At 29.8% G+C, this 13,490-nt stretch overlaps 1 protein-coding gene across 1 annotated transcript; it reads left to right on the top strand.

Annotated features, from left to right (window-relative positions):
• Positions 1-6,968: 6,968 nt before the first annotated feature.
• LOC129321003 (protein SIEVE ELEMENT OCCLUSION B-like) lies at positions 6,969-12,391 on the top strand. Its single transcript, XM_054966722.1, has 7 exons — positions 6,969-7,275; positions 7,376-7,459; positions 8,093-8,535; positions 9,481-9,575; positions 9,692-9,828; positions 10,445-10,951; positions 11,403-12,391. The coding sequence occupies exons 1-7, from the start codon at positions 7,087-7,089 to the stop codon at positions 12,033-12,035; spliced, it is 2,088 nt and encodes a 695-aa protein (XP_054822697.1). The 5' UTR covers positions 6,969-7,086; the 3' UTR covers positions 12,036-12,391.
• Positions 12,392-13,490: the final 1,099 nt, after the last annotated feature.

Below are 13,490 nucleotides of genomic sequence, written 5' to 3'. Positions count from 1 at the left end.
ATGAAAATTCTGTAAATAATAAGGGTCAAAGTAAAGCTGTCTTTCAAATTGAAAATGCTGGAAAGCTTTCAATGTAAACAGTACAGTTTAGGTTTAACAATAAATTAATAACTTGGGCGCACCTGACTGAAAACTTCAGATTTTCACATTCATTGTTGTCCTTGAGCACTAAATGTATCATGTTAATTCATTACGCCAGTGGAGTCAATGGGGTGGGGTTCGTTTTTTGCTGTGTACGCGGTTGTCATATCATAACGTGTTCCACGGTGAGGCGTTAATACTTATTCCCACCAATCCTATTTAAAATTATTTATACCAATCACATTAATATCAATATAATAAAAATATAAAAATAAAATTTTATAAAATTACAAACATAACACTTAAAAATAAATAAATTATATAATATTATTTAGATAATCCAAATGTAAATAATATTCATTAAAATAATTTTTTTAAAAATAATTATAGTAATATATTGATCACACATTTACACAATACATATTAATTGAAAAGGTTTAATTTAATGCTAAATTTATTTATAATTTTTATAAATTGGATATTCAGACATGCCCTAATGTAGATTTAAAATTTTTAATTTGTATTTTTTTTAAAAAAATATTTTTGGAAAGTGCATATCAAAAGATTATTTTTTTTTAATATCTCACTCCTTCATTTAAAAATATAAAACGTTTTTAACCAAACTTCATTTCCTAATAAAATAATTAATTATCTTTAAACTAATACTATATTTTTTATTTACCCCTATCTGATAGGATGATTCACTTTAAAGTAAATATAAAATAATTTATTTGTCATGAACACTTTAAAAATAAATATACTAATTACACCTTAAAATATTAAAATATCTTATATTTTTTGACATTTAATCTATCAAAAATATTTTATATTTTAATCGGAGGGAGTATTTACCAAAATAAAAAAAATTTTACAAAAATTATGAACAATTTTAATATTAAATTTGCTATCCAAATGTATTTGGATAGTTAATTTATAAATTTTTTTAAAAAAATTAGTATTAAATTGAATCCCCACATTAAATTAGTACTAGGTTGACCATGAAGTGATTTATTAAATTATTTTTTAATTTTTTGAAAATTTTATTTTAATAGATATAAAATTAAATCTTCAAATTTGAACAATCCGAATTAATTAGCGGTCCAAATCTTTCCAGCTCTCCCAGCAAAGGCCTCCTCACGTCAGTGGAGACTGGAGGTCAGCCGGGTCCAAGGGCATTTGGGTATTTTGATGTTGATGGAGACAATGGGTATTTAAAAATTTTGATTTGTAAATATCTGAATTAAATATCTGAATATAGTAATAGAAGTGATGGGGCTGGGGGCTATGCAACAGTTTATTTTATAGGGAAACCAGCTCACAGGAGTAGGGGAAGAAAGGCCCAGATCCGTACACGTGTAGGGATCTGATGCAACCGTAGGGGTAACCGACGCTCACGTCATGGCCGCAATACTCCCTCCCTCATTTCTTTTTACATTTGGATTATCCAAATTAATTTGGCGAGGTTTTAAATTCATGTATTTCATCATTCCTCAATCCCTACACCTTCAATACGATAAGTGGGTCCAGCAAATCAGGTTTTAAATTCAGGTATTTCATCGTTCCTCAATCCCTATATTCAGGTTTTTTAGATCACCCGAATCACATATTCTTCCAATGTTTTTATAATATCAAATTTGTGGGTCCAGCAAGGTTTTTACTTCTTGTGCCATGGAGAGCACTGATGAGCAGCGTTCAGTAGATTTAAATACTTTTTTATTTCTTTAACATAAAATTTAATAAATCTATTAATAAATGACATGTACGTTTCATATTAAATCATATTGTCCAAATTTAATATTAATTTTTTATAAATTGATCTTATGTATTTATTTTGAAATATTTTAAATCTATCAATATAATGATAAGTCCCGTTACTTAATTTAACAAGTAACCGTTTGTAAAATAAAAAATAACCATTAAGGTCCTGCGTTGGCATGAAAAGTGAAAGCAAATCTTAAAATATAGTGAGACCTGTTATTTCACAAATGGTTACTTGTTAAATTATCAATGGAGACTTGTTCAAGAAATTTAATATGGAGTGATTTTTATAAATGTTTACTTGTTTTTATTACTAAAATTTTTCATGTCAAAAGGTCATAAAAACTTTTTTTTTCTAAAATTTTCTTGTCAAGTTATCAAAAGTAAATTTCAAAGTTACTAACGGGGCTTATTATTTTACAAATGATTTCTTGTCAAATTATTAATGGAAACTTGTCAGAGAAATTTTATATGGAGTGCTTTTTTATAAATATTTACTTGTTTTTATTACTAAAATTTTACATGTCAAAAGCTCTCAAGAACTTGTTATTTTGTTAAAATTTTCTTGACAAGTTATCAAGAGAAATTTTCAAAGCTACTAATGGAATTGTTATTTCACAAATGAATACTTGTTAAATTATCAATGAGGACTTGTTAAACAAAATTAATATGGTGATTTACTTATTTTTATTACCAAGCTAATGGCCGTGTGTTTTTTTTTTTTTGGTTAAGAGTTGTTACAGTCTTCTAGTAATTTTTGATTGAATATAAAATAAAATTAATGTAAGTATTCCATCCAAATATTACTCCATACTAAACATATTTTTAAAGCCTCAACCCCAATCTCAATCCTAGTGTCAGCCTCAATCCCAATATAAGGGTGTTATTTTATACTCCCTCCATTTTTATATGTAAGATAAAAAAAACTGTATTACACAATTTAAAAAAGTTAGTTAGCTATAATAATTATATCTGAAAATAAAAAATTGAACTAAAATGTCTTGTGTTAATTAACATAACATGCATTAATTATTTTTTGTTAATATAAATTATGAGAGGTGATTTAAAAAATATGTAATAAATATTTATTAAAATAGTAATTTTGCTTATAAAAAATACAATTAAAAAATAATAGTTTTTTTAATAATAAAAAATAGAGGGAGTATGTAGAGAATCGCAGCTAAGGCTTTTAAAATGAAAAAAATTGCATTTAAAATTTAATATATATATATATATATATGTATGTATGTATGTATGTATGTATGTTTGTTTGTTTATAATTACTTACATCTCCAGATTTTATAAAAAGTCATCAGAACTTTAACAGTAGGGACTAAAATAATAAAGAGTTTATATATTAAAAGATCCAATTGCAGAGCTCAAATCATAAGGGTCAAATTAAAAATTCTGTAAAGCTTCCTTTGTTGTTGTTTTTTTTTTTTTTTGACAAATGAAAATTCTGTAAATCATAAGGTCAAAGTAAAGCTGTCTTTCAAATTGAAAATGCTGGAAAGCTTTCAATGTAAACAGTACAGTTTAGGTTTAAAAATAAATTAATAACTACCAAAAACTTCAGATTTTCACATTCATTGTTGACCTTTGTCCTCGAGCACTAAATATGTCGCATTGCGTTAGCTGTATTATAAAGTAATGTCAAGTTAATATGTGTTTTTTTTTTGGGGGGTGGGGGGGGGGGGATGTCACATCATAACGTGTTGCTCGGCGTTAATACTTACTAATTCTTATTTAAACTCAATAATTGTTGGTAAAAAAAAATTAAACTCATTAATTTTGTATAAAAATTTAATAAATTTTTAACTTTGCTTCTATTTATTAGAAAAAACACATAACCATTGATTTATATAATTTTATCAGAATGTTTTCAGTCTTTATAGGGATTGAAACATTAAAAACAATGAAACTATAGGGCCCTTAGTAACAAATGTGGTGTAATATGAAATAAAATATAGTTAGGGTTTAATTTAGAATATTAAAGTTATCCATTAGGAATATTTAAATAAAGATATTTATTCATTAGAATCATGATTCTTTTTTTATTTTATTATTATCTTAGATATCAGTATATTTAAGATTATATTTACATTTAGGAGTTGAGATTTAAATTTAAATTATTATTATTTTATTATTTTTATAGCTCTACAAATAGAGCCAGGTTTTTCATTGGTATTCAGCAGTATTATTGAATAGGGGTTTTCAAGAGTTTTAGCCTTTCCTCCTCCGCTACAATAAAAGTGTATGTGCATGTTGCCGCTGAGGGTCTAAGTTTTAGCGGCAACATATAAGTTGCTATTGAAAGTTGACGATTAACAATGACTTTTAAAAGTCACCGTAGAAAGTGAGAACAATCTGCTGTGATAATAAAAGTCACCGCTAAAAGTTTTACTTTCTACGGCGACATTTGAAGTCACCTCTGAAAGAGTGACTTTCTACGACGACAATATATAGTTGCTATTGATTGTCAGACTTTTAGTGGCGACAAGTGTATGTCATCGTCGATTGTCTAAGTTTCAGAGGCAACTCTAAAAAATATGTTATAATTTCTTAAAAACTTATGTTATAATAAATAAGTTATAAGTTTCAATGACGATATATAAGTTACCGCTGAAAGTTGACAATCAACAATGACTTTTTAAAGTCGCCGTTGTAAGTGAGACTTTTACCAGCGACTTTGAATGTCGTCACTGAAAGTTTGATTTTGTATTATCATCATAATTTTTTATTTTTATTTAATATAATATTTAACATTTTAAGACTTTAATTTTGTTGTATTACTATAATTTTATAATGAATATATAAAATAACATAATGAGTTTTCATTTAATATATTTTATGGTTAAATTATAACTTTAAAATAGTTAAATTATTTGAAGATAAGGTTAAGATACTATTTAATGCTAATGAGCTAGAGCAAAGAATTAAACCAAACGATATTATTTTACGTCAATTTTTATTATCAGGTAATATTTGGTTTGATTCAATCCAACTATTAGACCAATTTGGTTAATTGTTTTTACTTTTTAGTCAATTAACACTAAATCTAACTGAATTGACTAATGTATACCCCTATGTGAAATGATAAATTCATTCAAAAATCTAATGTTTGATATTTTAATTTGGAATGCATATAATGTGGTAATGAGTCTCTATTTTCAAATGTTTTATGATTAAATTGATATTTTAAATAATAATACTACTTGTTTATAATAATTAAACATGTGATACTTAAATTTATTCATTTATAGAATGATATTTCATCTAATCTAATTTTTCAATTCAAACTTTATATTTAATACCAATAACTTTAAAACTTGATACAGGTTTAGATGTTTTTAGTTTGATGGCTAATGATAGGAAAGAGAAAGAAAAAAAAAAGAAAAAAATGAGATATTCTAAAATTTTACTTTTAAGTTTTACAATATATGAAATATATCTATGTATGTGATGCTATATGGTTTTTTTTTTGATGCTATCTTGCAACATACATATAAAAAAAATTAGATAATATAATTTATAATTTTCTTATAAAATTATAATTTAAAAATGAAAGCTAATTTAAAAACTAAAATGTAATGTAAAAACAAGCCAATTAAATTACTTAAGAGTTATTGTTAATTAAAAATAAAAATAAAATTTTAAATAAAGCTAGCTAGAAAATAAATAATTATGAACTAATGTATAATCATCAATATTTTTACTATTTATTCTTAGATATTTTTTATATTATAATTATAAATATGAATATTAAAATAAATAATATAACAACCTCAAGAAGTAAAAAAATTAAAATAAATAATACAAATGATTTTGTATCAATTATATTTATAGTTTACTTTAAACAAAATAAATAATATAATTTGTAATTTTAATAAATTAAAAGAATTAAATTGAAGTATTTAATGATAGTAATGATATTTTATAATATTTAATAGTTACTATATATGTGTGTTTGTATGGTTTAATAATATATATATATATATATAATTATGTAATAATAAACTGTAGGTTCATTCTAACTCAATGGCAAAATAGTGAGATACAAAAGGAGAGATCATAAGTTCAAACCTTGAAGAAGACAATTTACAAAATGAAAATATAAATTGATGATATGATGACATGTGGTATGAGTTGGGGGCACCACGTGGAAGGTGACATGGCGCCACATAGAGGGTGACGTGGTGCCATGTGGGTAAGTAAACTAGCATTACTTTTCAACGGCAACAAAAAAGTCGCTGCTAATTGGTAGCTTCTACAATGACAAATATCTCTGCTAATATTTAACATTTAACGGTGACCAAATAGTCGCCGCTGATGTGTGGTTTTTGCAGCTAAAAAAAAATCGCTGCTAATTCTCAACTTTCAACAACGACTATCTTTCTGCAGTGACAAATTTTCTTTTCTGTAGCAACATTTGTTGCTGCTGATTTTTAACTTTTAGTAGTGACTTTTATTGTCATTGCAAATATAATTAACGACAAGAGCTATCGCAGTAACATTGTGACTACTTTTTATCGCCGCTGAAAATACTTTTCATGTAGCTATTGAAAGTCAATTTTTTTGTAGTGCTCCTTCTTTCTCTCTCCCTCATCCTTTCTCTCTTCCCCTTTTCTCTTTCTTGTTTCACATCAAAATGTGATTCAAACTTTTTGAAACTATAAGGATTGAAAATACTAAAAAAAAAAAAAAACAACTATAGGAAGTAAAAGCAAAATCCAATGAAATTATAAGAATCGATGATTGTGCTTTCCCTATTTATTAAATATATCTTAAATCTCATTAATATTATTTTAAAAATTGAATAAGTTTCCACCTCTAACCCCTAATAATGATAGAATGAATTATTTTTAATAATTTTTTCTATCATTTAATATAGGCAAAACGGTAAAAATGAATATAAAAAATAATGAAGTACTGTATAAATAAAATCAAAATTAATCTTCGTTCTACTTTATAAATAGCACTAGAGGAGTATATTAAGGATCAAATTAAAACATCTTATATTATAATAGGCACAGGAGGTAGCTAGCATGTGATACGTATTAATTAATTAATTATAATTCTTTTGCAAAGGTGACTTATTGCACACTCTTTAGTCTTGTCTCCCACTATGGGTTCTGAAGCCTATAAATGTTGCATGGCATGGCAGGGTAATACCACAAGACATCATTAATTTGGTTCTTTCATTATCTGAAACCTTATTGAGGAGCTCGTGCAAGAAGAAGAATAATCATGTCGTCGGAATACTCGCAGAAGCAATTGCTGAGACCATTGACCCAGTCAGATAACCAGGTGTTGGATTCAGTTCGTGGTTGCTATGTCGTCAACAAGCCTGGTGAAACCTTCAATGTCGAGGCTCTTTTCAGTGTTGTTGCAGACATCATGGGTCCTTCCATTGGCCTTGCCAATCCAAGCATTAAGGTATATATATATATATATATATATATGCTTCATGCATGTTCTATACTCTGACTGTCTGTCTGAGGAAAACAATTGTGATGTGTCCATGTATTGTTTACAGTATGTTGCACAAGAGACGAAGGACAAGGCTAACCTTGCCAATTTCGAGCCACCGACACATTTACTCAAGCATATTGCTTGTCAGGTTATTACTACATCAAACATGCTTATGTTTCTTACATTTTATTTCTATATTTGTACATCATTTTTAGAAAATACAGTAATAATAAACTAGAAAATTATCCTTTTTAGACAATATATCTAACGCATGGTATATAGTTATTTCATTTCATCGATGCTCATTCTCATCACTCTCAAAATATTAAAAAAATGATATATTTTTAAGAGTTTTCCTTTCTGGTATTCGTTTATATCTCTAGTTTTCTTCATATGCAGATTGAGTTTTTCCTTTTTTTTATATGCATAATTTAGTTGAAAATAAGAAGTTAGTCCAATTAATAAGGATTTAACCTATAATTCACAAGATTATGAAATCAAATTAGTCGAGTTGGTAAATATTTGATCTATAATCCATAAGATCATGGCTTCAAATCCTATTATTATCAATTTGGAAAATTATAGGCAGGCAATTTGTAAAGAAACACCTCTATAATTAAGCTCTCTTTGAACCCGGATGCATGCCCTAATAAGCCCTCAGATCAAACTCACATAAACTTTTATGTATATGTATATGAAAGGCAAGAGTAAAGCATGATGATCATGACAAAAAAGAAATTAACAAAGCATTTTGTTTCTAATTAATTCGCATTGTGGACAGATGACGCGAACACGACACGATGAGCACCATTCATTCGCGCACACAACAACAATGGCGATTCTAAACGAACTAGACGCATATTCATGGTGTGCGAAAGCAGTGACAGCACTGGCAGCATTTGCATTAGAGTATGGGAATTTCTGGCACCTTTTTCAAGTTCCGAATGATGACAACCTCGGAAAATCGTTGGCTGTGCTGAACCATGTTCAAGCCTTCGAGAGAAGCCGCAGTGACATCTCCAACTACAACCTCGTCGTCAATAGTGTGTTCCTCTGCGTCGAATGTCTAGTTCGGTTGGAGAGAATGTCCAAACAAGGCTATGACGTTAATAACGATATCCCAACGTTGGAGAAAGCTATTCAGGATTTCCCTGTCATCGTTTACTGGACTGTCCTCACCATTGTTATCTGTGCTAGTTATATTGATATCCTCTTGTGTTATTGGTAAGTTCTTCATTCTCTTTATATGTATGTATGTATATTCATAATTATTCTTTTCAATTTTTAAGATAAGGCAAACTTTGAAAACTTTTTTTTTTGGTCATTAATACTCCTTTGGTCCTATTTATAAAGGACAAAGAGAGAGCATTTATTTATAAGGCACCTTAATAATATATTATGTTCATTTTTACCATTTTGTTCACATTAAATGTTGGAAAGTTTGTTAAATATTAAAATTTTTATTTTTAAAGTAGATATATTTATTAGGAGTAAAGTTAGAAACTATTTAAATTTTTAAACAAAATTAATTAGTTTTATAATTTTTCTTGATTTTGATGAATATAAGTTAAAGTTAGAATAATTAATTATTTTTTTAATTTTATCCCTTGTTTATTTATGATGATAGTTTGAATTCCTAGATAGCAATTCAATAGGGTAACTAATTACAAGGAAAAAATTGGTAAATTACATGTCCTTTAAAAATTTTTAAGAATATAAATATAATTTCTCAGTAAGTATAAAATCGATTAAATTTGTCAAGGAGTGGAGGGAGTAATTATCTTCATTTCAATATATCAAGTGAGAGAATGAGCCAATTCTGGTGCATGTCAAGTTGATTTTGGGTAATTATAATAAAAAGGGTATTTTTAGTAAAATATCATATATATATATATATAATATTGCCTAAGTAATTGTTAAATAGGGTTTTCCATGCCAAATGCTTAATGAATGAGTACATTCTATATATATCTCACATTTTTTATTAGTGGTTTAATTAAAAAGGATATTTTTAATTAAACATTTTAGTACTTGATTAATTAACTTCGTGAAACAACTTTTCTGGTCAAACATTCAAAAAGCAAGGCAAATTTTCAAATTTCTTCTTTAATTATTATTTTTTTAATGAGACCATCGTATTTTATACTGAAAACTGTTCTTTTTCATCAGGTCGAGTGGACATGAAATCTCCAATATCAGCAGCAAGATCTCGACCATTCTCTTCAAATTACAGGATTATCTGGCAAAGATAGAGAGAGAGAAAGGTGATGATGATGAACATGGTTGATTAATTTCTAAATTTTTTTATTGTGTAACAGAGAAAAATTGGATTCAAATCAAAGCTGATCTCTATGTATTTTTCCCTTTGTATTAATTGCAGCTCTGATAGATGAATACAATGAACGTTACAGGGTGGTCTTTCAAACTCCCACAGAGATAGTGCAGGTTTTGAAGTGCCTTCTTCTCCCCAAAGATTTGAAGGACCCACATGTTTATCAAGGCTCCACTGGATCAATGGTTTGTGACTTTGTGCGTGTGTGTGTATTTTGTGAGAGATATATAATATATTAAACTCGAGTCTAAATTACAATTTTGCCCACACACTTTTAAACTAAGGAAAATTGACCACAAGCACAGTAAGGCCCAAATGCATAAATAAATCTTACGGGGGACTGCGGTTCTGGAATAACAAATATGTTTTTAGAGAAAATAATAAGTTATTCTTCTTTTTTCTGCATTGATTGTTGAAGTTATGCATAAATCTTCAATAATCTGTACTTTCGAGACACGTGTAGAAAAAGGAAAGGTATATTATTATATTTCTGTTGAAAAACATAGTATCCCTCAAGAGCCATGATCCTTGCAGGCTTTATTTCTGCAGTTGGGATTTTGAGTACTTTGAAAATAAGTGCAGAAAAAGGAAAGGTTTTTTAATATTTTAGTTAAAAAAACATATTATCCTTCAAGGACCATGATTCTCTGATGGCTTTATTTCTGCATTTAAAATTTATGCCTAAATATTTAAGTCGTTAGGTCGTTATCGTCAATTTTTCCTTTAGTCTAAAGTAAACTAATCATTAGGCTTTCTTTTTGTGTATTTGTGCTTTCCCACACAACAAACAAACAAACACAGGTGAGCATCGAGGTGTTCAGGCAGAAACATGTGTTGCTGTTCCTTTCTGGGCTGTACAGCATAGAAGACGAGACTCGTCTGTTTAAATCCATCTACCAAGGACTGAGGAAAGATCCAAAAGAAGTCAAAGGATATAAGAAAGACGACTTCAAGATCCTGTGGGCCCCAATTGTTGATTATGACTCATCTGCAACTGGAGATCACCCAAAAGACAGGAAAAAGTTTGAAGAGTTGAAGAGACAGATGGACTGGTACGTGGTGGAGTACTCCATTATTCCTCCAATATGCAAGAAACTGATCAGAGACAGACTCAAGTACCAGAATAAACCTATGGTCCCTGTGTTCAATCCTCAAGGTCGTCTAACAAACGAGAATGCTTTGCACATGTTGTTTGCTTGGGAAGATCAAGCTTTCCCTTGGGGCAATGGTGATGATTTGGAACTTAACATGAAATGGAACTGGTTCTGGACCGAAATGAAGAAACACAATCCAAAAATAGATAGCGCGGTACGTAATCTTCCCATGCATAACTTAAATTGCATGCAGTTTTTCCTTTCTTAGATCTTCTGATCAGATCATTATCAGTATGTTGTCTATATATATATATATATATATAGAGGTGGGGATTCAAGCAGAAGAGAGCATAATAGAATAAGCAGCTAGGTAATACTTGGAGTTAACGTAGTACAGTTCCGTTTGATGCTTTCCCATAACTTAATAATTGCAGTTTTTCCTTCTCAATTACATAGATCTTCTCAGATCATATATGTGTGTGTCAGTGTGTCTGTACACACACAGACACACACACAGAGACGGAGAGAGAGCATAATAAAATAAGCAGCTACGTAATACTCATTAGAGTTAACATAGTACAGTTTCGTTTGATGTTTTTGAGTATCATTGTGTTGTGTATATGATGATGAGAGAAATTATACCCTTTTGCGTGCAAGTAAATCAGATCAAGGAAGAAGCATATATCATCGTCTATGGACGCAGCGACGTGGACTACTCCGACGACCGGTGGTTGCTGGGCATGCCGGAGCTATTGGAGAAAGTCAAGAGAGACGAGGTCACCAAAAGATCTGACGTGATCATAAATTACTATCCCCATGACGAACTGACGATTGTCAATGCATTCTGGGCTAACGTCGAGAACTTGTTCGACAGCATGAGGAAGAAGATGACCAAAGACCCTTCCTTCGAGGATGTTGCGGCCTTCCTTGGACTCCGACATCAACAGGCTGGTTGGGTTCTTCTCAGCAAAGGGTCCAACGTTAAGCTGCTTTGTCGTGGAGACACTTTCTATCAGACACTTCAAGGGTTCGATACATGGAAACCCAACATCCTGAACGATCCTGGGTTTGATGTGTCCTTCGCAAGACACCATAACATTATCTTATCTAGGCTTCCTCATCATGCAAATTGTCTTCGTTTGGATGTGAAGTGCCATGTGAGTGATATATATTCTCCGATTCCTTGTTTCAAGTGTGGTCGTGCAATGGGCATAGAGTTAGTCAGATATGCTTGCTGCCATGGAAACAAAGAGGAAGCTGCTAATGCTAACGGCGGCAATGTTAAGATTCACAAGTAGGAAACCGGCTTCCGGCTGCTGGCCGGCGAACCCCCGAACAAAGTTAGAGAGAAATGAAAAGACAGGAACAGGTCCTATTTCTGCGCACGATGTCACAAAAGTAGGGTTTGTTTCTTTCTCTTTGTCTCTCTTTGTAACTTTTGAAGTTATGGTTTCGATTTGTTGTGGTTTTAATTAATTACTATGTTATTTTGGTTAAGTGTGTTTGGCAGACGAATGATGTGTTGGTGTGTGCCTTTTAGCCTGTGTGTTGTTGCCCTTTTCATGGGTTTCATAGAATAAATGGCTTATAATTCGTCTGCTTGTTATGATGGAAAATGTTTGTTTTGATGTAATAAAATTTCTCCTTTGAGGTATTAGTCTTTGTTATTATCCTTACTCTAATTCCCTTCTCCATAAAATTATTATAACATTTAGAGAAGACTTATTCTCATATATGATGCACACAAAATGTTTCTCCGCAAGTATACGGGTCAAAGTGCAATATAATAGTATATTAAGGTCGATCTCACAAGGAATTAAGCGTAATAGCAATTAGGCAGTAAAGTTTCTATTTTTGTTCATGTTAAGCAAAACCAATTAGAAGTGATTTATTAACCAAAATTAAAAAGTGAAATGAATAAAATGCAATGAGATTTTCAACCCAACAACTATAAATGTTCAATGCAACCTAGAGTTACAAATCCCTTACTAGCTTCATAGATCTTGCTTTTACCCAATTAATTAATTTTAAAGCTAATTTTGTTAATCTATAGTCTTAATGGCTATAAGGGCCTTTCGAACCTCAAATAACTCCCTCTCAAATTAATTATGTTATTTCTAAAAAAATTATCCAAGAGGCAATTTTAATTCCAACTCACTCTAATTTGATTATATGAGGTAATTAGATATATTTCTATCCTAATTACAAATTAGATCATAATCTAATTTTATATTACTCAATATAAGGGTCCAAATGAGATTTTCCTTTATCAAGGAAAAACCCCTAATGCCCAAATTCATATTTAATGGTGGCCAAACATTAAATAGACAAATAAATGCAAGATTGGGCAATCAAAATTAATATTAAGCATAACCAATGGGTAAAAATAAGCTCTAATCCACCAACAAGTTCATAGTTACTCTAGGTCAAATGTGTTCAACCATTAACAGCCATTAAAATAGCATAAACCAACAATATTCATCAAAAGATACATCAAAATCAAAAGAAAAGGAATAAGAAAGCTTAGGAATAATGATTTCTATCACAAATTGTAAGATCCAAGTGTTCCCCAAGCTTCTCCAACTCTTTCTCCACATTAGAATGTTCCCTGAATGTGCAGCTGTTAGTTGAAGGCGAACTAGAATATAAATGATAGCCAAAAACCTTTAAAACACGATTCTAAGTGAAGTTGTACGTTTTGCTGAAAACTAATTTGATGTCATGATATTCAAAATTGGTGCTGTAACATTACT

The sequence above is a fragment of the Prosopis cineraria genome, unplaced genomic scaffold, assembly GCF_029017545.1.
Source record: "Prosopis cineraria cultivar Desert tree isolate PC_DT_omini unplaced genomic scaffold, ASM2901754v1 PC9, whole genome shotgun sequence".
Classification (NCBI taxonomy): domain Eukaryota; kingdom Viridiplantae; phylum Streptophyta; class Magnoliopsida; order Fabales; family Fabaceae; genus Prosopis; species Prosopis cineraria.
The sequence above is the reverse complement of the archived record's forward strand: the minus strand, read 5'-3'. Positions and strand labels throughout refer to the sequence as shown.